Genomic DNA, 27,153 nt, shown 5'->3' with positions numbered 1-27,153 from the left:
GATAGTGTCAGAGGAAAATTAAGAAAATCATTATTAATTTATGAAACCAAAAGAGCTATGAGATTGAACTCATTTAAAAGATGTAATATAAGTAAAGCCTGCCTTAAAACAATAGTCCTGATCTAATCCCCAAAGAGGCTTCAGTAAATGTTTTAATTTCCTTTTTAACCTCCTATTGAAAGGTTTGCCCAAAACCCTCTTTAAGTGGAATTGTGTCAGAATTTTTTCACTTAGATACTACTACTATTTAGGTGGATCAGTAAGATTCAAAAATGAGACTTTGATCCAGAGTGTTATAGTACTTTAGTAAAAAGTAATAAAAAATGCTTTAGATCCCATGGAAGTTATGTATCCTTATGAAAATATCTAGGTAAAGAATTTAGAAGCCTCCTTCAGGAAGAGAGCAGCAAGAAGTTAAGCAGTATAAAATCCCTAGCTCTTAAATAGGTCATCCATTTGTCTTCAAGACAGCTAAAAGACTACTTAAGAGTTGTTTAAAAGGAGAGAATCATTGAGAAACAGAAGTAGTGGAAATTTAACCTATTGAGTTTTGATGAGTATAAAGGAATACAGGAAAGAAATGGGATCAAAGTTTTAAGCATTTATAGATTAACAGAGTGGAAAGAATAGATTTGTTTCATATTTGAGAAATCAGGATTCATGTTTTCGATGTAAAAAGGATAAGCTCAGTTCTCCAAGGAGTTTTATGTAGGTTATCCCCCAAATCTCCAGAGAAAAAGGAAAGGCAGGGGTCACTAGGTAGGTGGGCATAGGAAATGTACTCAGCAGTTGTTCCATTTCTCCATTATAATAGAAATACCCTCCTGTAGCTGATAGGTCAGTGGGAGTATCTGGGTCTTCTGCATTCTGATTAAAGGCACTAATGACCTCATTTCTGAGTGGTAGAGAGGTGGCCCACGTCTTGTAGTGGCAAATTTTCCTCCTTACCTATCAGGCTTTCTTAGCTCATGTTTTGGATTGAATAAAGCTGTTGTGGAGGGTAGCCCTGTACATTGGAGGATATTTAACAACATCCCTGGCCTCTACCCACCAGATGCTAGTACCGTTTTCCCCTGCTCCATCCGCCTCCATTTCAACCAAAAATGTCTTGGACATTACTAAATGTCCTATGGGGGTCAAAATGGGCTCCCCTCTCATTGGGGGTATGTGTGTGTATGTATGATTTGAGAGTAAGTTGTAGACTTAATGCTGATTACTCCCAAATACCTTAGTCTTTACTTTCTGGAAACAAGAGTACTCTACTCCATAGCTATAGTATACCCGTCAAAACCAGGAAGCTAATAATAACATTGATATAATAATTCAGCCTAATCCACAGATCCCATTCAGTTTTACCAATTGTCTCATTAATGGCCTTTATAGCAGAACAAATCACACATTACTGCCCCCTCCCCTGCATCTTCCAAAGAAAGAACCCATGATCCAATCCAGAATCACATGTTGTATTTAGTTGTCACAAGTCTCCACCCTCCTTCAGTCTGGAACATGTGTGTCTTTCCTAGTCTTTCCATGGCTTTGACATCTTTGAGGAGTTAAAATCAGTTATTTGTTGAATGTCCCTCAGTTTGTGCTTGTCTGATGTTTCCTCCCGATTAGATTTAGGTTTTGTGTATTTGGTGGAAATACCTCGGAAGAGGTGCTCTGTTCTTACTGCATCATAACCAGGTGGCGCACAATGTCACTTTGTACCATTACTATTGATGTTAACTATCCCTTGAGGTCTGTCAGGTTCCTCAACTCCTCATCAAACTTTTTTTTTTAAATTATTTATTTATTTATTTATTTATGGCTGTGTTGGGTCTTTGTTTCTGTGCGAGGGCTTTCTCTAGTTGTGGCAAGTGGGGGCCACTCTTCATCGCGGTACGCGGGCCTCTCACTGTCGCAGCCTCTCTTGTTGCGGAGCACAGGCTCCAGACGTGCAGGCTCAGCAATTGTGGCTCACGGGCCTAGTCGCTCCGCGGCATGTGGGATCTTCCCGGACCAGGGCTCGAACCCGTGTCCCCTGCACTGGCAGGCAGATTCTCAACCACTGCGCCACCAGGGAAGCCCCCTCATCAAACTTTTACCCACTAGTTTTAGCATTGATTTTTGCCTGAATCAATCTTTACTATGATGGTTGTTGAATTTTTTTTTCTAATTACATCCTACCTTCTCTAGTTGTTAGTAGTTGGCCTTCTACTGGTAAGGTAGATTTTTTTCCTCTCCATGTATATAAAAGAATATGTATTTATATATTCATTATATAGTGTATACATTATATATTCATTATTATATATTCATTTAAGTATTTATAAATTTTTTTTTAAATTAATTAATTTATTTTTGGCTGTGTTGGGTCTTCATTGATGCGCGCGGGCTTTCTCTAGTTGCGGAGAGCGGGGGCTACTCTTTGTTGCGGTGCGCGGGCTTCTCACCCCGGTGGCTTCTCTTGTTGCGGAACACAGGCTCTAGGCACACGGGCTCAGTAGTTGTGGCACGTGGGCTTCAGTAGTTGTGGCTCGCGGGCTCTAGAGCGCAGGCTCAGTAGTTGTGTCGCACGGACTTAGTTGCTGCGCGGCATGTGGGATCCTCCCGGACCAGGGCTTGAACCTGTGTCCCCTGCATTGGCAGGCGGATTCTCAACCACTGCGCCACCAGGGAAGTCCCTGTAAATTTCCTTATGTCAGTATGAACATGGATTTCTGTTTTATTCAGTCATTTGTTACAGTTATTTATTTAAATGATAGTACTATTATTATTTCAATACTCAGATTTTCTTAGACTTGGCCTGTTCGTGTTTTTTCAAACTGGTTTTTAACATGGCCCACCATTTTGCATTTCCTTACTAATGACACACTAAGATGTTCAAGGCTCATGATGCACATTCCCAGTTGTGGAATCAACCATTCCTCCAAGGACCCCTGTTTTCTTTTAGTGGAGAATGATTTAAAAATAAAATTTGGTCGCCAAGTATGGTCATTTCTTCTGGGATGTCATTGCTTCTAGGCCTTCTTTGAGTTAACAGAGCAAGGAAACACTTGAATATATACATTTTCTTCCTCTCTCCCTCGCCCCCCGCCCCATCACCACACAGACACATACTTATTTCATATCTATGTATATTTAGAACCATGAGTTCACACTGATACCTCCAATTCTAGTTCAACACCACATGTTTTATTCTAGCCTTCCCACTTTGCACATTTTACTTCTCTTTGCCGACAATGAGGAATCTGGTTCCCAGTATCCTCAATACATTTACGTATTTGCTCAGTCCTCTTGTATATAGCCAATTTCCTGACCACACAGGCCATCACTTAGTGCCACCAGCCAAGAGGTCCCTCTTCCCTCTCTCTATCTTCCCATGTTAGAAAACATTAACTTGGGAATTCCCTGGTGGTCCAGTGGTTAGGGCTCTGCACTTCCATGGCTGGGGTCCCAGATTCGATCCCTGGTCAGGGAACTAAGATCTCACAAGCCGTGTGGTGCAGCCAAAAAAAGAAACACAAAAAAACGTTAACTTTTTAAGCTTGCTGGCTGCGAGAATTTTCCCCAACACCTCACCAGGTATATAGAGAATTCTGTTCATAACAGAATTGAGGGCTGGCTGGGTGAACACATGTGGCAGAAAGAAGATGAGGAAGGTAAAGTAAACTTCTGGTAAGAACATATTTGAAATGATTACTCAGAAAAGTTGTCACTTGCAAGGGAGAAAAGTAAAGATAGAGTTTGAGGGATTAGGTTGAAACATACCTGGTTTTAAGTACCTGTTGTTTCTGTATGTGGTTTTATCATTTGATAATTTTTTAAAAAATAAATAAATATTTATTTATTTATTTATGTTTGGCTGTGTCAGGTCTTCGTTGCTGCGCGCGGGCTTTCTCTAGTTGCAGCCAGCGGGGGCTACTCTTCGTTGTGGTGTGCAGGTTTGTCATTGTGGTGGCTTCACTTGTTGTGGAGCACAGGCTCTAGGCACACAATCTTTAGTAGTTGTGGCACGCGGGAGCAGTAGTTGTGGCTCACGGGCTCTAGAGTGCAGGCTCAGTAGTTGTGGGGCACGGGCCCAGTTGCTCCGCGGTATGTGAGATCTTCCTGGACCAGGGCTCGAACCCGTGTCCCCTGCATTGGCAGGCGGGTTCTTAACCACTGCGCCACCAGGGAAGTCCTGATCATTTGATAATTTTAATAGTTTTTTTTTTTCTTTCAGTGCCATCTTATTTCTGATCACTGAATCCCATTATTTGTAGTTGCCATATACGGGGTTGGCTAAAATGTACGTTCAGTTTTTTTCCATAATATGGCTCTAGTAGTGCTTAGTTGTCATTAACTTCATTTGAAACAATTTTTTTTTAATTTGTTTATTTTATTTATTTTTGGCTGCGTTGGGTCTTTGTTGCTGCATGCAGGCTTTCTCTAGTTGCGGTGAGCAGGGCTACTCTTTGTTGCAGTGAGCGGACTTCTCATTGTCGTGGCTTCTCTTGTTGTGGAGCACGGGCTCTAGGCGCACGGGCTTCAGTAGTCGTGGCACGCGGGCTCAGTAGTTGTGGCTCGCGGACTCTAGAGCACAGGATCAGTAGTTGTGGTGCACACGCTTAGTTACTCCGCGGCATGTGGGATCTTCCCAGACCAGGGCTTGAACCCGTGTCCCCTGCATTGGCAGGCGGATTCTTAACCACTGCGCCACCAGGGAAGTCCTGAAACAATTTTGTTAGATTGTATGTGACAGCTGTCATATCAGCGTGCATTAAAAAAAAGATCAAAATTGGTGAATTTTTGTGTAGCCATTTTAATATTGAAGATGGAAGAAAACAACACTTTCGGCATATTATGCTTTATTATTTCAAGAAAGGTAAAAACGCAACTGAAGCGCACAAAAAGATTTGTGCAGTGTATGGAGAAGGTGCTGTGACTGATCGAATGTGTCAAAAGTGGTTTGCAAAGTTTTGTGCTGGAGATTTCTCGCTGGACGATGCTCCACGGTCGGGTAGACCAGCTGAAGTTGATAGTGATCAAATTGAGACATTAATTGAGAACAATCAACGTTATACCACGTGGTAGACAGCCGACATACTCAAAATATCCAAATCAAGTGTTGAAAATCATTTTCACTAGCTTGGTTATGTAATTGCTTTGATGTTTGGGTTCCACATAAGTTAAGCAAAAAAAGCCTTCTTGACCATATTTCCGCATGCGATTCTCTACTTACTGTAACGAAAACGTTCCGTTTGTAAAACAAACTGTGATGGGTGATGAAAAGTGAATACTGTACAATAATGTGGAATGGAAGAGATTGTGAGGCAAGCGAAATGAACCACCACCAGCCACACCAAAGGCTGGTCTTCATCCAAAGAAGGTGATGTTGTGTATACAGTGGGATTGGAAGGGAGTCCTCTATTATGAGCTCCTTCTGGAAAACCAAACGATTAATTCCAACAAGTACTGCTCCCAGTTAGACCAGCTGAAAGCAGCACTGGACGAAAAGTATCCGGAATTAGTCAACAGAAAACGCATAATCTTCCATCAGGATAACACCAGACCACATGTTTCTTTGATGACCAGGCAAAAACTGTTACAGCTTGGCAGGGAAGTTCTGATTCATCCGCCATATTAACCAGACATTGCATCTTTGGATTTCCATTTATTTTGGTCTTTACAGAATTCTCTTAATGGAAAAAATTTTCAATTCCCTGGAAGACTGTAAAAGGCACCTGGAACAGTTCTTTGCTCAGAAAGATAAAAAGTTTTGGGAAGATGGAATTATGAAATTGCCTGAAAAATGGCAGAAGGTAGTGGAACAAAACAGTGAATACGTTGTTCAATAAAGTTGTTGGGGAAAATGAAAAATATGTCTTTTATTTTTACTTAAAAACTGAAGGAGCTTTTTGGCCAACCCTGTATGTGCTGATAAACTTAGATCATTTTTTCTGCCTGCCCTGCTTTTTGTTTGATTTCTAGCTTTCCATTCAGCTGCTGCCAGTTTGCTCTCTTCCTAAGGGATTATCTGTATAATCATCCCAACTAACCTTCAGTGCTTGGAGGGTTATATTTTACCTTGGGCTTTGGCCATCTTATTTTGCCCATTAAGACTATCTGCTGGGTCATTGATGAAACTAACCATGATGTCAATCTCAGTTTCAGTTCTCAAATATTTATACCTTCACTTTCATCATTTCCCTGTGGTTTAATGCTGGGCCCATCTGGTACTGTCTTTTGTTTGACTCTCAAAGGAACATTCTGGACTTCTTTTTCTTCTTCCCTCCTGTCATTCAATATGACATAGGATAGTGGGTTTATGGGCAGTTGAATTAAAACTTGATTATCAGTATAAATCATGGTTATATATTTAGCTGTATTCAAAAGTTAGAATTGTGTAAAGCTGCAGTTTTAAAGTTAAGTATAGTTTTTATAGTTTTGTAAACTCATTTTTTTTTGTTTTATAAAATGAGTTTATATATATAGGTTGTCAACTTAAAAACAGAATCTTACAATTGAAGAGATTTTAAAGGACAGATAGTTCCACCTCTCACCCAAGAACAGATATTCCTTTATAGTATCCTTCTCCAGCAATTAGAACTCACTCTGATGAAGCAGCTTATTTTTCTGTCAAATTGTTTTACCCATGGTTACCTTTGTTCTGTGTCTGGGGATTCATTGACCATCCTGGGATCCAGTCATCGAGATAGCAGTATGAGATTCACTATAGTCTCATGGACTAGAAACCTGAGACATAGATAAACGTGAAGCCCAAAAAAAAGAGAGACTCTAGCCATCAGCAGCCATAGTCTGCTAATGAGGGATGCTGGCCAAAGTGTAAAAGTAAAAAGCAGGTTGGTGAGTCAGAGTTGTTGAAGCTGAGCGTGTTCTGGCTGAGCCTGGGTATGGAAGAGGGTCAGTTTTAGTTGACTTTTCTTTGTCATTGTTTTTACATAATACCTGCATTTCACGGTACTAGGTACTGGGGATATAAAAAGGAGAAAGATAAGTAAGTGTCTTAGAAAGTGAGGTAGAATGTTTTTCCCCCACGGAAACTTTTGAGTAGTCTTAGTATTTCATACTCATTGTGTTTGTTCCAAAGCAGGAGTATCTGTCTTCCTTTTATATAGATAGTATTTAACTTAAACATTGAACCACGTACTCATTGATCTCTATTCTATAAAGATGTAGGAAAGTGTAAGTTATTTTCTTTATGAGATCTAATTCTGGTGTTTTTTTTCCTGTAATATTTTATTCTGGAAGGATTTTAATAAGGAATAAAAGCACCATTAATCTTTTTATTTTCTGTAGTTCAGGTTCCTTTAAAGTTTGAAAGTTGAAAATATTTCACTATAACTTACTTCCCAGAAAATGAAGTTTGAAATGAGAAAATGTAGCCATGGGTTAATCAAGAGCATGGGAACTCGAACAAATATTTGACAGAGGGAGAGAGAGAGAGAGAGAGAGAGAGAGAGAGAGAGAGTGTGTGTGTGTGTGTGTGTGTGTGTGTATGTGTATTAGGTTGTTTATAGTTTGGAATTTGGTTTTCCAGTTTGTAGTACATTTTATTTAGAGTTCATTTGGATTCTGACATCCAGAAAACTCTTTGCTGAACTTTCTTTTATTGATAGTCTTATGACTTTATGCTAATGATGACCATAAATTAACATTAGATGTAAAATATTGGGAGTTTTTTGGGGATGGTGACCATATATTTTTTCACCTTTAAATTCTTAGTGTCTGAGATACAGAAGGTGTTCATAAATGTTTATTTCTAGGATTTTTGGAAGTATCTTTCAGCAAAGAATCTTCATATAGTACTAAATGTTTGGGTATTTTATGTTTGAAAATTGGTAAACATCAAATTTGGGAAAATTTTAGCCAATATTCTTCAAATAGTTTTTGGCTCTCTGTCCCCCTCTGGGGACTCTTATTATACTGTCTTGCTTGAATCAGCCTAAGATGAACACGTATAACCTGTAATCTGACAGAATAAGGCTTATTGACTTATTGCAATAAGGGATACTGCACAGCAGAGAAACCAAGGGGCGTCTTACCAAAGAAAAGTTTTTGTAGGATTTTGGGGGAACTGGGGAGCTTGGGTAAAATTTAAATGAAACAGTGTTTGAGAGGTTCAGGGCAAAGTACTATCTGTGAAGGGAGTTAATTTTTACTTTCTCATACATTTATTGGGCTGGGTGAACTTGTCCCAGTATGTGCTGACATTCTTTCCATCTTTTTAATTTTTTCAGTCTTGGTTTCATTTGGAGATAGTTTAGATAGTTTCTGTTGCCCATTTTCAGGTTCTTCTACAGCGTCTAATCAGCTATTAATCCCATCTCTGAAAGTTTAGTTTGGGTCTATTTTATATCTTTCTTGTCTGCTTAACGTACTCAGTTGTTTTCCCTACTTTCTTACATATGTGGAATATAGTTACAGTTATTTTCAGTGTCTTTGTCTCCTCATTCTGTCATCTGCCTTGTTTCTGGGTCTGTTCTTATAGTGAACAGAGACAAATTTGGTAGAACCAGATTGAAAATAAATGAGGAAACTGTGTTAAGAAAAAGTAAGGAATAGATGAGTTGGAGCCAAAATTCAAGCCTTTTTGTCTTGATGGATTTCCTGGGGACCTACCACAAATACAACTTTGAGCTTCTTAGAAGCCAGGGCAGAGAAGATTATCAGTGGCCCGTTTTCTTTTTAGGAGGGGACATTAAAAACAGAAAACTCTTACTACCCTTGGGCCAGGTATGGGTTATGTTTTCATCTTTTTCTGTGCCTCAGCTAAGAAGTATTGCTATTTCATTTGTTACTGATGGGCTATTTAATTAACATTTGATTTAAGAACATAAATGAAGAATATCTTTATCCCTTCCCATTTTGTAGGATTGCCTGTATTAAACTTGAATTCATCTTTTTATTACTCTTTGATTTCTTACTTTCTTTTACTGTTGTCTGAATTTGATTTAGTTGTTTCATGGAAATTAAAATATTAATTGATAGAATGATGATTTATACTTTTTCTATTTTACAAGTTTTCTGAGAGAATTTTAAAAGATTTTTAACATTTTTTATCTGGAAATAATTTAAAAATAGTTTGTACTTGGAGATAATTTCAAAATTACAGAAGAGTTACAAAAATAAAATAGTACAACAAACATTCCTTACGAATATTATCTTAATATTCGCTTTTTCATTTGTTCTTTCTCTGTGTTTGTGTGTATATATATTCATACATATGTATTTTTTCTGAATATTTAAGGGTAAGTTCATATATATATATATATAATTAGCCCTGTACCCTAAATACAGTGTGTACTTCCTAATCAATTACATGTCCACATCACAGTAATCATCTTTAGTAAATTTAACATTGGTCCAGTATTTTTACCTAATCTGTTGTGTCAGTTTTGTCAGTTGACACAGTAATGTCCTTTGTAGCATTTTCTCGTCTCTGCTACAGGATCCAGTCTAGGGTGAGGTATTTCATTTAGCTGTCATTCATTTAGCTGTTTAGCTGTGTTTTTAGTCTCTTAACCAGGAACATTTCTGTAGTCTTTCATGACGTTGACATCCCCTGATCCCCCTTTTAAAAAAAAGCTTCTCATTTTGGTTTAATCTGAAGTTTCTTCATGATTGTATTCAGGTTATTCATTTTAGGCTGGGATACTGTGTAAGTGATGATGTATTCTTTTCAGTGTGCCACCTCTGGAGAATGTTAATTATGATCACCCAGTTAAGGGGTTGTCTGTTCCTCTGCTGTATAATTATTTTCTTCCCCATGCAACTAAAAAGCAGTCTTTGAAGAGACTATTCAAATACCTTGTTCTTCATACTCTTAGATTTGATATACATGATGATGCTTTCCTGATTCAGTGTTTGCTGTGCTGCTTGCAAAATATTCATTTAGTCAGTTCTCCCCATTTATTTATTTTATTTGTTTGGTTTTATTTTTCTTTTATCAGTATGGACTCATGAATTCCTGCCTAATGGTTCATAATTCATTATTTATTTTGGAGGTACATTTGTCCTGATTTGGCTAGTCTGGCTCTTCCATCTCTGTGACATACCCCCATCATTCTATGGGCATTTTCTTACTTATTGACATAACACAGTTTTCCAGATTCATATTGTACCTGCTCTGCTCCAGCCCTGGAATTAAGCCCATTCTCTGAGAAGTCTCCATTCCCTTTAGTGGGGAATGGTACTAGAGACCAAGATCTGGTCAGGAGATGTGGTCATCACTTCTTGGCCCTTTTAGTAGTAGATGGAGATAGGAAACATTCATGTATATGCATATGGATTCCTGCATATGCACATATCTGTTTTAGAAATCATGTGTTCACACTAACTTCAATATTAGTCCATCCCTACAGGGTTCTTTCTTGCCTTCTGTCTTAACCCTGACTCCCAGCAATATCAACACTTTTACTAAAACCTATAATGCATCTAAAATAGTTTGAGAATTGCTTTGTCCATTCCACTACAATAAATAACTCTACTACTGTGTTTAGGATTTATTTGTAATCCTGCACTTGCCCTACCCTACACTGCCACTGACTCAAGGTATAAAGTCAAATACTGTGTTCATAAGTTATTTAGATTAGTTCTGTCTGCCTGTCTTTTCTTTCTATCTTCCCTTCATTGTATTTGCTATTCATTTGAATTATGAGTAGGTTTATGTGTTCTGGTTTGCTTTCACTTTTAGGTTTTTATCCGCTTTCATTCTCATTTATTTAATTTATTTGATTGAATATGCACAACATTAGCATGCTTCCAAAAGTCAGCACTATACAAAAAGGTAAGTTCAATGAAGGGTCACTTCATTGAGTGATGTTCTAGCCCATCACTCACCCCTGGTAGGGAACTGACTTCCCTGCTTTATCCTTTCTGTATTTCTTTTTATAAAAATAAGCACAAATTTTCTTATTTTCCCCCTTTCTTATATAAAAGGTAGCATCTGTATGTGCACTTTGGCACTTTGCTTTCTATTTAAATTTTTATTTAGTAATAACTCTTGGAAATTGTACCATGTGAGTTCACAGATATTCCTCAGAATATATATGTTTATGTTTGTTTTAAGAATAGTTGGCTTTAGATTGTATTTTTCCTTGGTTTTTTCCTTCTTCTCTTAAATGTCCTTTATATCCTTCAAATTGTTTCTTTTAAGGTTATACGTGTGTAGGTTATGTATATACAAATCCAGTGTTGGTAAAATCTTATATATTCAGCACATCCCTATCATTATTTAGTCCTAATTTCAGTCGTAGCATTTGCCTCAACTACTGTAAAAGAAATCTCAAGTTAGTTTTTAATTGGTAGCTTATTTTTCTGTGGCGTATCAGACCTTGGCTGTTTATCTCTGGACTATTTTCAAGTTGCTGTATTGTCAGGGACCCCTTTCTCTGTGGGTGGTGTTCTACCATCTGTAGAGTATTGAAGAGTACAAATAGTAAGAATGGGAAGGGGAGGCAAAGAACCATTCCTAGAAGGCCAGGACCCAGAAGGTGTACCCTACTTCTGTTCATTGATTGACTAGAACCTGGTCACGTGCCCACACAGGTAGCAAGAGATGTTGGAAAATCAGGGCAAGCATGTGTCCAGCTAAATTATTCTTAAGAGGAAAACGAAGGGGAGAATGAACATTCTCTATCTACCCATAGGTGTCTCAAGATATTTTCAGCTTCTCTTTTCGTGTTTCTAAATTTGATAAATCATCTCCCTAATACAGCTGGTCCATTCTATATTTAGTGATATTTTTAGTTGTAAAACTGATGCTTATTTCAGCTGATTTTTCATCATGGCTCATTCTAGTATCTTTTTATTTAACAATTGTTGAGTTGTAGGCTTAGTTGTGTTAGTTTTCACAAAGGGCCAAGTATTGGATTTTATGCTTTGTTACCTGGACTTTTTTAGAGCTTATGTTCAGGTTATGCTATTTCAAGGTGATATTCTGATGTGGCAGTGCTTGCTTTTATAAAGTTTTATAATATTGGTATAAGTACTTTTGAAGTTAAAACAACTGAGTAGTAGGTGTATTGTTCTTCTTGTGGATAGAAATTGACAGTTTCTTCATGAAAATAGCAGCTCTATCTTTGAAAGGTTTATCTGTAGCACTTAATTGAATCAGGGAGAAAAGAAAGATTTTCAGCTCTACTTCTCCTGTGTGCCTGTGGATTATATTCTTTGCATAGTGCTCTATCTTAACATATTCTAAATGTCTAGTTCTTAGCAGTACAGACATTCTTGGTTTTAGTTTAGGGATAGCTGCAGTTTTTCCTCAAATAATTTAATGCCCTGAATATTTAACAAATTATGAAAATTTACTTTAAAGCTTTTTTGGTCATAGTTTTAAGACAACTTGAGATTATATGATTATGCTTAAAAGAAAGTTCTAAAGAGCTAAAAGGTACCCTAATCTTTGTAAAACTTTCTTCCTCAAATTCCCTCTGCTTCTACTGCCCATCTTTAGGAAAAAACAAACAAACTTAACAATTTATTTAAAAAGCCAAATTCAGATTAATTTTCCCCCTTTCTGAATTGCCACTAAAGTACTGTGTGCGCGCACAAACACACGCATGCACAGTGGTGCATTGTGGCACTTTGCTTTTTCAGAACTCATTTAGTTTTAGAATGTGCTGATTGAATTACTGGTGAGAGTGCAATTCTGTTATGACATCCTTGTGTGGGTAAGGCTGGATGAATTCTAATCGGCTTACTATATTTGTTCTCCTTTAGTACACAGTATACATAGTACTCTTTAAAACTCAGAAATAAGTTTGGTACTGCTAAAAAATTCATATGGCTTAAAAGCGGTTATTCCAATTTTTTTCCCTTTTGAGAGCCAGCTCAATAAAGGATAACAATACTGTAATTTCTTCTTAGCTTTTCATGAAGGAACTCTTCTTACCTCTGCTTTATAATTGTGATTTAACAAGCCAATCTGTTAACCACAGCCTTGGCATTATAATTGTAAAAACCAATTTTTAATCCATTGTTTTTGTAGATACTGGATTCCCTCTCATGGATAAATGCTCTAGGGTCTGTCACTGGCATATTTTTTCCTTAGCTGTAATACAGTGTTACATTTGAGGTTCTCCTTGTTTGTCATGCCCCTGGAGAACTGAAAGAAAGGAATAGTATGTTTAAGATTACTAGGACTGAAATGTGCTACAATGATTGCAAATCTTTAGAATGTTAGAGTAGTCTTAAGAGCTTTCTGCTTATTTTGTTCTAAGTATTCTTCCCATTACATTTCAGAGGAAACAGAATCCACAAATATTTTAACACAGAAAAGTTAAGGAATCTGGTTAATATGGTGCATCGGCTTTTTAAACCAGAAAAAAATTAACAAGAATTAAAGATAAGCCTGGTGGTGTAATCAGAATGACCCAGTTAAAACTTAGCTAGGTTGCTAAATGATAGGAGTGATTTTCATTTTCCATGAAAAGTTGATTGCTATCTGGTATATTTGCAGATACTGTACACAGTCACTTTCACTGAGTGACATTATTATGTGACATAGTAGTGTTGTATGGTTTCCATATACAATTCACTTAGGTGCATGTGGAATTGTTATACTATTTGGAATGATGTGAAGAGCTCAGAGTTGGTCAGTGTTGTCATAACTTAACCTCTGCCACCCCCCCGCCCCATGTGTGTGTATTAGCCACATCCAGATGTTATTTTTTATTTTAATTTTTAGATAGTAGGGTGTATCTTCATCTCCTCCTGCTGCCGATAGTAAACTCTATATTAACCTTGTAAAACTTTGAAATAATGAATAGTCGAGGAACAGTTCTCATTGGATTCACTTTCTTTTAGATTAATCATTAGCATTAAAATGGCAAAACCTTGTCAAAACTTTTAAAATAATAGTATTTACTAAGCTGCCTAGTTCAACAGAGTAAACAAAATGTTCACTGAATGTATCTTTTGAATATAACTTATGCAGTTATTCTGTATACTTTTAAGCTTCAAAGCCTTTTCAAAGTTTTTTTTTTTTTTATTGTGGTAGAAAACACAACATGATGTCTACCCTCTTAGGAACATTTTAAGTGTACAGTATTGTTAACTGTAAGCACAGTATTGTACCACAGATCTCTAGAATTTTTTCATCTTGCATGACTGAAACTCTATACCCACTGAATAGTAACTTCTTACTTCAGTCTCCCTCCAGCCCCTGGCAACCACCATTTCTGTTTTTATGAGTTTGACTAGATATCTCATAAGTGGAATCATGCAGTTTTAAAGTCTTTCTGTGACTGGCTTATTTCATTTAGGGTAACATCCTGAAGGTTCATGTTGTAGCATATGATAGGATTTCCTTCTCTTTTATGGCTGAATAATATTCTGTTGTATGGATATGTAACATTTTCTTTATTCACCTGTTGATGGATGGTTAGGTTGTTTCTACCTCTTGGCTGTTGTGAAAAATACTGCATTGAACATGGGAGTGCAAATATTTTTTTGAGATCCTGCTCTTAATTCTTTTGAATAAATACCTGAAAGTGGGATTGCAGGATCATGTGGTAGTTCTACTTTTAATTCTTTGAGGAACCTTCATACTGTTTTCCATAATGGCTTCATTATTTAAATTCACACCAACACTGCATGAGGGTTCCAATTTCTCTGCGTCCTTGCCAACACTTGTTATTTTCTGTTCTTTTGCTAGTGGCCATCCTAATGGGTGCGAGGTGGTATTTCATTGTGATTTTGATTTGCATTTCTCTTATGATTAGTGATGTTGATCATCTTTTTGTATACCTATTGGCCATTTCTTCTTTGGGGAAATTTCTGTTCAAGTCCTTTGCCCGTTTTTTAGTCAGGGTTTTTTGTTGTTGTTTTGTTTTTTGTTTTGTTTGTTTTTGCTATTGACTTGTAGGAGTTCCTTATATATTTTGGATAATAATCCCTTATCGGATATATGGTTTGCAAATATTTTCTTCCATTCCGTAGGTTGCATTTTTCACTCTTGATTGTTTTCTTTGCGGTGCAGAAGCTTTTTATGATGTAGTCCTACCTGTCTATGCTTGCTTTTGTTGCTTGTGCTTCTTGGCAAGAAGTCATTGCCAAGACCAGGGTTATGTATTTTTTTCTCCCATGTTTTCTTTTAGGAGTTTTTAGCTCAGGTCTTATGTTTAAGTCTTTAAGTCTTTAATACATTTTGAGTTGTTTTTTGTGTACGGTATAAGATAAGGGTCCAGTTTCATTCTTTTGCATGTGGATATCCAGTTTTCCAAGTACCATTTATTGAAGAGACTGTCTCCATTGGTGAAGATCATTTGACCATATATATGTGTATTTAATTCCTAGGCGTTCTATTCTGTACTGTTGGTCTATATATTTGTCTTTATGTCAGTAGCCTACTCTTTTGATTACTGTAGCTTTGTAATGTTTTGAAATCAGCAAGTGTGGGGCCTTTGAGTTTTTTGTTCTTTCTCAAGATTGTTTTGGCTATTCAGGGTCCTTTGGCATTCCATATGAAGTTTAGATTCATTCTGTCTATTTCTGTAAAAATTATTACTGGGATTTTGACAGGAACTGCATTGAATTTGCAGATCACTTTGGGTAGTATGACCATTTTAACGGTATCAAGTCATCTAATCCATGAACAAAGGATGTCTTTCCATTTCTTTGTGCCTTTATTTTCAACATTTTGTAGTTGTCAGTGTACAGATCTTTTGCGTCCTTGGTTAAGTTTATTCCTAAGTATTTTATTCTTTTTGAGGTTACTGTGAATGGAATTTTCTTCATTTCCTCTTTTGATTGTTTTTTGTTGGTGTATAGAAATGCAAATGAGTTTTGTATCATACAGCTTTATTGAATACATTTATTCTCACGGGTTTTTTTTGATGGAATCTTTATGGTTTTCTATATACAAGATTATATCTGTGAATAGAGAAAATTTTACTTCTTTCTTTCTGATTTGGATGCCTTTTATTTCTTTTTCTTGCCTAATTACTTTTGCTAGTATGTAGAATCAGTGAGCATCGGCATCCCTGCCTTGTTCCTGATCTTAGAGGAAAAGCTTTCAGTTTTTCACTGTTGAGTATGATGTTAGCAGCAGGCTTTTAAAATATGACCTCTATGTTGTGGTACTTTCCTTTTGTTCCTGTTGAGTGATTTTTCATGAAAGAGAGTTGAATTTTGTTAAATACTTTTTCTGCACCAATTGAGATGATTATGTGATTTTTGTCCTTCATTCTGTTAAGGCAGTGTATCACATTGGTTGGTTTTCATATGTTGAACCATCCTTACATCCCAGGGATACATCCTACATGGTTATGGTGTATGATCCTTTTAATGTGCTATTGAACTTAGTTTTCTAGTGTTTTGTTGAGGATTTTTGCCTCTGTATTTATCAGGCATATCATTCAATTACTTTTGAGATGAATTAGAACAGTATATCCCAGTCTACTTTTTATAATAATAATATTTGTTAACAGAGTGGGTTCATGTCAGTTATCCCTTTTATTGCAGTCCCTCTGTTATGTGGGTAGACCATATACTCCAATTCTTTTTATGAAGATGCTGAACTCAGAATTGCACATCATCACATAACAATTATTATAACTTGAATTATCAGCAGTAAAACTTGTATAGCACATATTGTTTCAGGCACTCTAATATGTGTTTTACATATATTCATTTAATCCTCACAACAACCCTTTACAGTCGGTACTGTTATTAACCCCATTTTACAGATGAGAAAAATGTTTAGTAACAAGCAGTAGTAGAGCTTACTATTTATCTGGATCATCTGGTTCCTGTGTCTCCTTTATAACTGTTAGGTATATATTGCCACTCACAATTAACTGGAAGGGGGTCTGTTTAATTTATATATATTTTTTGGTATTAATCTTTTTAAAATTTTTATTGGAGTATAGTTGATTTACAGTGTTAGTTTCAGGTGTACAGCAAAGTGAATCAGTTATACATATACATATATCCACTCTTTTTTAGATTCTCTTCCCATATAGGCCATTACAGAGTATTGAGTAGAGTTCCCTGTGCTATCTAGTAGGTCCTTATTAGTTATCTGTTTTATATATAGTAGTGTGTATATGTCAATCGCAATCTCCAGGGTCTGTTTAATTTAGAACATTGACCTGACTGTGCTATTTTGTTACCTGTGGAACCAGATAACCTTTTTGTTATCCAAAAGATTGTTTGTTACCTGAAATCAGTGCTTTTTAAAAATAAGTAAAGTGCTTAAGCCTTGAGGCACCTATTCCTTTCAAAAGTCTGTTATCTTCCTGTGCTTATGGCTGTGCTTTGGGGATTAGAGGTTGCTTAAATGAGGGATCTAACAGTTAGCAGGCATGTAGATTATATAGATAATGTTTGAGAGAAAAATAGTAAGGAATAGAGCTAGGTTTAAAAATTTATGTTCAGTCTGCTCTGTATGGTTGTGCCTTAGGGGGCCTGATCAAGTCATTGCATGAGTACCTAAATTGCTTTAGATTACTAATGCTGCATTACTTTATGCTAACCTGATATATAAGAATAATACATTCATATACACAATACAAATGAGACTTTCTGCTTTATGTAAGTTTCACAGTAGATTCCTTTTACTGTTAAGATTTTCTGACAAATTTAATACGTGAGTCAGTTTAAACTTTTATCTTTTGAAAAACCAGTTCTTGTGGAGCTTACACTGTTGTCTTTGTCACAGCATGGTTATTTTGAAGATAATATTTGTATAAAAAGATAACTTTGTATGATGCTTAATTCCAATTATGTTACTTCACTGCAACTAATAAGGGAAGATGGTTAATTTTTTAATGCAGATTTTTGGCCAGTCTTGAAGTATGTTTCTTTTGTACTCTTTATTTTTTTATGTAGTACTGAAAGTATGAAGATCATTAATTAATTACACTCTTAAAAACACAAAATTTCTAATGAGATTATTTATTTGAAGTTTAAAGGACATAATTTAACATCACTTTTGTAAAGGATGGAGAAAATGTCAGTCTGTTTAATCAGTCCTCTTTTGAAAGTGAGGATTTGTTCCTTTTATACAGATTTAATCCTATGGATTTGATCATGCAGGCTCACAGTTATTTATCCTCAATTCTGAAATTCAAAGTGTTAAAACAAAGTTTTTTTTCATTAAGTTTATAGTATATTGATTTGGCAGCAAACTAATCTGAACTGGGGTGGGGCAATTTACATCTTTATCCCACCCGGTGTGAATTTTTATACATTTTGCATGTATTTTAGTATATAGTACTGCTTTAGATTCCAGTGTGTTATGTATTACGTGTTATACATACCATATTTACCTTTATAAAACCTGAAAACTTGAATAACGGCACTCATCTGGCCTCACCAGTTTCACTTAAATGAATAAGGACTTTTATCCCTTGTCATAACCTGCCTGATTTTCATTGTTGGAAGAATGTGGGGCATGAATCAGCAGTATGAGGAATAAAGAACAGGTTGAATTTAACTATATTGATTAGTTAATATAATTATAAGTTAATATAAGCCTGGCAAGAGGTTTAATTTCTTTTCTTGGTTGGTAATAATCGTCCAGAACACTGATTGTCAATTTTGTGTCAGAATAGCACTGTGACTCCATGTCTGCCATCGGCATGGGAGCATGGTGGGAGTATAAGCCAGATATTGTCTATCCTGCTCTGTCTAGGATATATGTTTATGTATTTAAATTACTCTTTATGATTTTTAGTTTTAGTTTTAAAATGAGGTAATTTTATAAGTATGCAAAGTAAGATGGAAACAGTTGATCTTTTCCTCATTTCTCTAGTCTCCTACAAAAGCTGTATATAATGCCAGGCATTGGAACCATCCAGATTCAGAAGAACTACCTGGGCCACCAGTAGTAAAACCTCAGAGTGTCACAGTAAGTGAACTGTACTTTTTTTTTTTTTTTAACATCTTTATTGGAGTATAATTGCTTTACAATGGTGTGTTAGTTTCTGCTTTATAACAAAGTGCATCAGTTATACATATACATATATTCCCGTATCTCTTCCCTCTTGCATCTCCCTCCCTCCCACCCTCCCTATCCCACCCCTCTAAGTGATCACAGAGCACCGAGCTGATCTCCCTGTGCTATGCGGCTGCTTCCCACTAGCTATTTTACGTTTGGTAGTGTATATATGTCCATGCCACTCTCTCACTTTGTCACAGCTTACCCTTGTACTTTTTAATTTCATGTTTGTGTAATGAATTTTAAATTAAGCAGTTGCTATCTTCATTCATAATTTGAAAGTCTCTGGCTTTTCTGTTTAACAGTTTATTTTCAACTTCCTTACTAAAATTTAGTGGCTTTAGTTTAATTCATTGGAAAAGTAAGGATTGTGGACAGGATAACAGAAATTCTGGTGTTGCTCGGTTATAAATGAAAGCCTTAAAAAATATTGGACTACTTTTTTCACTCCTGACATTTTATGGAATTATAGTATTTAGTGTTTAAGGGCAAATTATTTGAAGTTTGTATTAACTGTTAAGAGCTATATTATAAATTACATATTTCAAGTTTGTATTAATGATTAAGAGCTATATTATAAATTATATCCTATATTGATCTTAAAGTGTCTTTGAGTGATTAATTTGTTTTTCAGAGCAGAACTTTTTCCTGCATTCCAGTAATATCGTTCAATTCAAAACACATTTGAAAAAGATTCTTATCAAATTATTTTTTTCAGAATAACTGGTAGGACCATGCATTAATACTTACAGATTAATGGTGACACCTCAGTCATCTGGAGCTATCAAGGAATGGGTTCTTTATAGACAACAACAAAAAATAGGGATAGAGATCATTCTAAAATGTAATGTACAGTTCCCTGTCTTCTTGATATATTAAACTTCTTTCACTAGTATTAAACCATTATTGTGTATATTAGTAATTAAATACCATGCTCTTAATTATGGCTTTTCCCCCCTACCCTAAACTATGGACTCCTGTACTTTAAAAATTCTTTTGTCTATCTGTTGTAGTTTTCCTGTCTATCCTGAGCTGCTTATCAATACTATTTATGTATGTAATGGTGGTTCTTTGTTCCTTGTAATGGTCCTGGAGATGGATAACAAATTGTATGAAATGTAAGGTTAAAAAGACCAGAGTAAGTTCCTGAGTGGTTCTTTTGTGAATAAAACACATATGAGTCTTACCTTGTAGTGCATGGAATTTTAAAGTATCCCTTGTGACCTTTCAGAGGCCTCCCCCTACCTTTGAGGGGGAGAATAGGGGTTTTATTACTCTTAAGCTAAATTTGCCAAGTAGATGAGATGTTACTATTTTTATATATTTATGTAGAACAACTAATTTAATACCTTTATTAATAGGTGAGGCTGTCTTCAAAGGAGCAAAATCAAAAAGATGATGGAGTTTTTAAGGCTCCTGCACCACCACCCAAAGTGATAAAAACTGTGACAATACCTACTCAGCCCTACCAAGATATAGTTACTGCACTGAAATGCAGAAAAGAAGACAAAGAAGTAAGCAGCCATATACAGTTTTACTGCACATGGATAGAATTTCGTATGTAATTTAGCCTTTTAATGTCTTGAACACATATCAGTACACTGATACTCAGTTTTGAATCACAAACTTATCTTGTCCTACTACTACCCATGTTTTTAAAACATTTTTTTTGGTTGCCATCTAATAAACTATTTTATACACTTTTAAATAAAGCATAGCAAGTGCTTTAAATATTTAAATATGCTACTTCATAGTTACAAAAGAGGTGGACATATTTTTTTCTTGGCAGTTGTATACTGTTGTTCAGCACGTGAAGCACTTCAATGATGTGGTGGAATTTGGTGAAAATCAAGAGTTCACTGATGACATTGAGTACTTGTTAAGTGGCTTAAAGAGCACTCAGCCTCTAAACACACGTTGCCTTAGGTAAGATCTTATTTTTATATTTGAAAACTGTGTGTGTGCTTTCTCATTAAAATTTTCTAGCTCATTAGAGCCAAACATATGTGATTTTTGTTATCGTAGGTGTAGGTTATAGCCAGTGATGTTAAAATGTGATTGATTTCTTTTAAGGGACTTGATTCTACATGCACAAAGGAAAGTTGGATGATACAGCATTTTAGCACAGCATAGGCTTCAGTTTCCAGATGCTTAAAAGAGTGTTATGCCAAAGAATATTTTAAGTACTTTTAGTCCCAGATTTTACATATGCAAGTGATAGATTTAATTTAAGCATGTTTTGATTTGGATCATCTTTTACATACTGTAATGGATTGAATATCTTGGTTTGATTGAGTTATCCAGTCATTTGGAATATGTCCAGTTAGATATTTATAATCTTTATGGATCAGAAGCATTATGAAAGGTAGCTGAGGTTTTTTGCTTTTCATTTAATGGTAGTAGTAATGTAAGGAAAACACTGAAGATGATCATGGGTTATTCATATTTCTTATATAGCATACCTAATCACATCAGTAAGTTTTTAATAACTTGTTTTGCCCGTGTTTTTAATATTGTGATCTGCATGGGCAATGCTTTGACACACATACACCCCCACCCCTGAGCGCCCTTTTGCTTATTTTGGTATTACGCAAATAAAAAAACTTCAGCCCCCTTAACCTAGTCTATTTTCTTCTAGTGTTATTAGCTTGGCTACTAAATGTGCCATGCCCAGTTTTCGAATGCACCTGAGAGCACATGGAATGGTAGCAATGGTCTTTAAAACCTTGGATGATTCCCAGCATCATCAGGTATTTAAGTTTCTGGGATTGAGAAGCATTATTTTAGAATTCTAGTTCATTTGGCTACTGAGAAATACCTTCGGGAATTCCCTGGTGGTCCAGTGGTTAGGATGCTGAGCTTCCAATGCCAGGGGCCTGGGTTCGATCCCTGGTCAGGGAACAGATCCTACAAGCTGCGTGGCATGACCAAAATAGGAAAAAAAAAAAAAAAACCTTCATTGGATATTCATCTGTAAATATTTCTCATTATGGGTTGAGTTAGTTTTATGTGCTAAATATTTAGAGCTTAATGCCAGAATTTTTGCTTAATAAATCATTTAAGATTATCTTCTCATGACATTTTTCCTCCTTAACTTGTCAGTATATCCTATTAACCGTTGTATAACATAACATACCATACCATACTGGATACTGTAGCTAACATACCATGCCATACTGGATATTTAATTCTGTAAGTACTGATTTCCTCGAATCAGAAAGTACTGGAAAAAAAAATCTTTTACTAGTTTTTGATATTAATAGCATGAAAAAAAAGTTTTGATATTAATTTTTTTTTAGCAATTTGTCTGGATGTTGAATCCCACTGTGAAAAGGAATCATATCCTCATTTTCATTATGACTTTGACACTTAAAAATAAAGCATATTTACATATAAAAGTCAGGTTTAACATTTTCAAAGTTAGAAAAAAATCATTATTAATCATCAATAGTGATATTTTGAGATGGCTGTATTATATTTTTGTTCAGGGAAATTGTGTTCCAAGTGCAGATTAGGTGACATAATCTAATATTGAGTCTTCTGAAACTGAAAGCAGTATACTTAACCCCGAGTGAGGAGAACTCCATTACCAAGTTGTAGCAGGTATAAAACAATGAGGGAGAAGAGAACAAGAATTAATTTGCTTTCTTATGCAGTTACGAGAGGACCAAGGCATTAATGTGTGTTCTTAGGGGCGGTGGATCTCCTAAGGCCTGTACTGTGACATCCCTATTTCCAAAAATATTTGCTCTGTAAGCATTTAATTAGTCACCTAGTCTGAATTTTGGGGATTCAAAGTTTAAATCTTTAGATAGTTAATTGTGTTTCTGTGCATTGAAATAAGTGTAAGATCAACTATACTTCAATAAAAATAAATACATATGTAGGGGGGAAAAAAAGTAATATCCCAAATGTTGGAATATTCGAACATAGACCTCTTTGTTATATTAATGCTTACCTATATCACCTTCAGTACTTGTAGATTTTATTATAAGTAGAGTGTGCTAACTACCAGATCTGAATGATTTTGAGAGCACATTATATTAATGGTTTTTTAAAAATTACTTGGTTCGACCAGACCTGATAGGTTTATTTTAAAGAAATGAGTCTAAATATGTTTATTTGAGCATCGTAGTTTTATGTATTGACACAAACCCAGCTGTGTTTATTTTTACAGGAAAAAAATAGCTAAGTTTCTGATACAGATTTTAAAACACATTTACATTATTGATTTTATTTATTTTTATTTTTTGGCTGCGTTGGGTCGTCGTTGCTGCGCTTGGGCTTTCTCTAGTTGCGGCGAGCGGGGGCTACTCTTCCTTGCGGTGCGCGGGCTTCTCATTTGTGGTGGCTTCTCTTGTTGTGGAGCATGGGCTGTAGGCGCGCGGGCTTCAGTAGTTATGCACAGACTCAGTAGTTGTGGCACACGGGCTTAGTTGCTCCACGGCATGTGGGATCTTCCCAGACCAGGGCTCGAACCCGTGTGCCCTACACTGGCAGGCGGATTCTTAACCACCGCTCCACTAGTGAAGTCCCTACATTATTGATTTTAAACGGAAATTTGACTTTACGATATCATAAAGGACAAAGAGTGAAGTGTATTGTAAAATAGGATTATATAGCTGAAAAAATGTTTTGTGAACTCTTCATTTAGCACAGAATGGCTAAAAACATATGTAATTCCACTTAAACGCTTCTAGCTCTGGGGCGTTCATATAGGGAAGGTCTGTAGAAAGGAAAATCTTAAGCAGTGGTGCTTTATTTATGTATTTATTTAATTCACATTTCCCTAGAATATTTTGAGGAAGGTTTTCACTGAATAAAACATATTCAAGGTTTCCAACATGTGAACAAATGTCAAAATAGTCTTGTTTCCTGAAATTGTCACTAATTGCTTACATTAACTTTTTTTTTTTTTTTTTTGGGGGGGTCCGTTGAAGAATCTGTCCCTTTGTACAGCTGCCCTCATGTACATACTGAGTAGAGATCGTTTGAACATGGATCTTGATAGAGCTAGCCTAGATCTAATGATTCGACTTCTAGAACTGGAACAAGATGCTTCTTCAGCTAAGCTGCTGAATGAAAAAGACATGAACAAAATAAAAGAAAAAATTCGAAGGCTCTGTGAAACTGTACACAACAAGCACCTTGATCTAGAAAATATAACGGTGGGTTCCTTCCTTCTATTGTAAAATGAAAATTACTTTCAGAAAGTTTTTAATTTGTCACAGCAGCTGTGTGACTTTGGACAAATCATTTAACCTCTTGGTTTACAATTTGGCAAATTCTTCGAAGGTTTAGCTCTGAGCATAATTCTGTTCCCTGCCTGAAATTTCTAAACTTGGCCCATTGGTATTTAGATTTTTTTTCCCAATAAATTTTTTATTGTGTTTTGCCTAATCCTTTCCTTTTGAAAAAAAATTTTTTTCAGTGTAGAGACTACATTTAGGCTATTAGGAACTTGAATTTTTAACCCTCTGTGGGTTTCAGGAATAAAGATTTAAAGGATCTTCAGAAAGAGCCAGTTTCAATGAGCATTCATTTATTCCATAGTATCTCACGATGTCTGATTAACTGCTGCAAGGGACCAAGACTCGGAAGATTCCTAGGCACCTGCCCTTCCGTCGAGCAATGTCCCTAATACTCAGGGTCGTGGCCATGGCTACCCTTATGCTCAATACAACTCCCTAAGTTTAAGATGACTATGTTGCCTTCGGTTGATTTTAGTTCTACTTTCCTCTGGCTTTCTTTAACTTGTAGAATCCCCAAAGACTAGTAGGCCAGTAGAAGATGAATTGGCCTTGTCATTTTGAAAAAATAAGATTATTTATATATACCTGACTTTCAGATATTTCCAACATCTGAACTATATAAACATTGATTTTTCTGCTGCCCACTAAACTGACAACTGAAGACATTTGCCTCAGAAAATTACAGAATGCTTTGTGCTACCCACATATGAACTTAGGGTTATTGCTCTGTTTAGTTAAGGTAGAGTAGGGAATAGATTCAGGTAGAGTGGAGGGTTGAGGGGTAAAGCAAGTTAACATTAAAAGGCAGTATACAAAATTGACACGTATTCAGTACTTTCACTTATTAAAATTAGAAAATAGCTGTTATGCTCAAAGTGTGGCTAAACAATCCTTCTACCTCACCAAACTATTTGTATACTGCTTTTAAAATATATTCATAATTTTTATTTACTTTTAACAATTTTACAACATATACTAATTTTTAATGCTATAAAAGAATAAATTTGAGCCTATAATTTTATTTGCTGCATAATGGAATAAATACAGCTCTTTAAAGTTATTATTATTATTTAACCCCCCCTTACTGTTGAACACTTACATTCTTTACAGGCATTCGCTCTTAAATAACATGATGGGAAACTTGTTCATTGAATTTTCTCCGTTGTTTGTGGAATTTATTAGGATGGTAAATACCAGCTAATAACTTTGTTATATTGTGTTAAGTAGTTAACTCACATGATTAAAACCAGAACACACAGTTGCTAATACTAGGGTGCCTGCCTCCCCCCACCCCAACTTCAGCTATTCTTGGATATTGTGTTTGTTTTAAATTTTAACAATAGCCATTGTTTCGTACAGTGACTATCTCCTACACATTAATTTTGTTTTATTAATTGCTCAACCTCTTCCTTGAAATACATTGCTTCTCCTGATGTGCCATGGAAAGATACTTTAAAACATTAACACTATAATATTAAAATATAATTCAGATAACTGAGAGCTCCCAATTGCTGAATAGCATTCTGATTAGTGATTTGGTTGTGATTTAACTTTTTAAGGACTATTCCAGTTTCAAATAAAATGTTTGAATTGTAGGCTGTTTTAATATACTAGCTTATTATATACTGAGTATAGCCTAAAATATCCAAACAGTCCTTTTTATGCCTATAGAAACAAACAGTCAAGTCCCTTCTTTGCGTAAAATCTTGTGAGTCTTTGCTATATTAACATCAAATCTTCCTAAGCAAAGAAAGCCTCATTAGTCTTCAGTTTCACTTCTGTGACTCAGGTGCTAACCTACCTGTACCGATCTCATTACATTACTCTTTCAGGGACTTAGAATGAGAATTGAGCAAAATTTAATCTGTTCTTGTAGTGTTGAATTCTAGTTATATATTTGTCACCTTGGATATCAACCTTGTTCTTTTTAAAGTATAGAGTAAAATCTATAAGGTACAGAATAAAATCTCTTCTAAATCAGTAATAGGAAGATTTTCGCTGATAAGGTCTGTTTTTTGCATTTCTGAATATCTAATTTATATTCAGTTCCAAATAGGCCAGGAAGACTTAATGTAAACTTGCATCTTTCAAAGGAAAAAGCTTTGGGAAGATACCCAGGTCTTTTCAGCCTTGTTAATTAAAGCATTTCTTTTGTTACACTAAAGTTCCTTTATTGCAACAGGAACCAAGTTGCCCATTGTTGGGGGGTGGTTTTATGTTTTTTAGAAGAAATACAATAAAAAGTAAGATTAATAATTAAAGGCAAATAAAGAGAAGGAAAAACCTAAACTGGTTTATAAATATGGCTCTGACTGTCCTATGCTTCCTCTAGTGGTGGTCCTGAATCATTATTTATATATAATTTTGTCATGGTGGCCACATTATGTATATCTAAGCTGCTAACCCTTAGTATAAAGTTTAGAACTGGTGAATCTGAAACCCTAAAAGTAACAAAGGATTTTTGTTCAGAATAGATAAGAAAATGTATAGAACAACAGGAAAAAGACAAGCAACTTTGCAAGAAAATAAGGAAAGAATATTTGACAGGGGACTTACAGTAGAAGAAATACAGTTAACTGATAAATATGTGAAAACAAGCTCATTTGCTATAATTAGAAAAATACAAAGCAAAGCAATAAGATTTCAGTTTTTACCAACAGACAAAAATTCAGACACACCCACACCTTGTTCCTAGAGTATTACTTTTTACAGCCTTTGTGGTAAATTAATCCAATATATTGATCTGCAGTTAAAATACATGTACCCTTCGATTTGCCCTTGAGTCTTTATATGATGATACCAGTATATATTTTATTGAACTGGCAAGTGATAGACTACTTTAAATAATGGATTTTCTCTGAAAACAACCCAATGGTTAAAAACATTTCTTCAGCTTAAGAATTTAAATTAGTTTAATTTTACTTAAAAAAGCATTTACTGTATTACTGTGGGCTGGTAGCATGCAAT

General features: G+C 35.6%; 1 protein-coding gene across 4 annotated transcripts in view; it reads left to right on the top strand.

The window, feature by feature from the left end:
- Nucleotides 1–27,153, top strand: part of WAPL (WAPL cohesin release factor) — a 77,385-nt gene that overhangs the window by 33,933 nt on the left and 16,299 nt on the right. For 3 of the 4 annotated variants that reach the window (XM_082406713.1, XM_082406714.1, XM_082406712.1), the window contains exons 5-9: nucleotides 18,749–18,844; nucleotides 20,296–20,448; nucleotides 20,724–20,860; nucleotides 21,573–21,684; nucleotides 23,875–24,102. In XM_082406713.1, coding sequence (XP_082262839.1) covers nucleotides 18,749–18,844; nucleotides 20,296–20,448; nucleotides 20,724–20,860; nucleotides 21,573–21,684; nucleotides 23,875–24,102 — 726 coding nt within the window. The remainder of the gene's footprint in view (nucleotides 1–18,748; nucleotides 18,845–20,295; nucleotides 20,449–20,723; nucleotides 20,861–21,572; nucleotides 21,685–23,874; nucleotides 24,103–27,153) is intronic. The other variant, XM_082406715.1, reaches the window with a different exon arrangement.

Source organism: Balaenoptera borealis, assembly GCF_965194805.1.
Source record: "Balaenoptera borealis genome assembly, chromosome: 10".
Classification (NCBI taxonomy): Eukaryota; Metazoa; Chordata; class Mammalia; order Artiodactyla; family Balaenopteridae; genus Balaenoptera; species Balaenoptera borealis.
The sequence above is the reverse complement of the archived record's forward strand: the minus strand, read 5'-3'. Positions and strand labels throughout refer to the sequence as shown.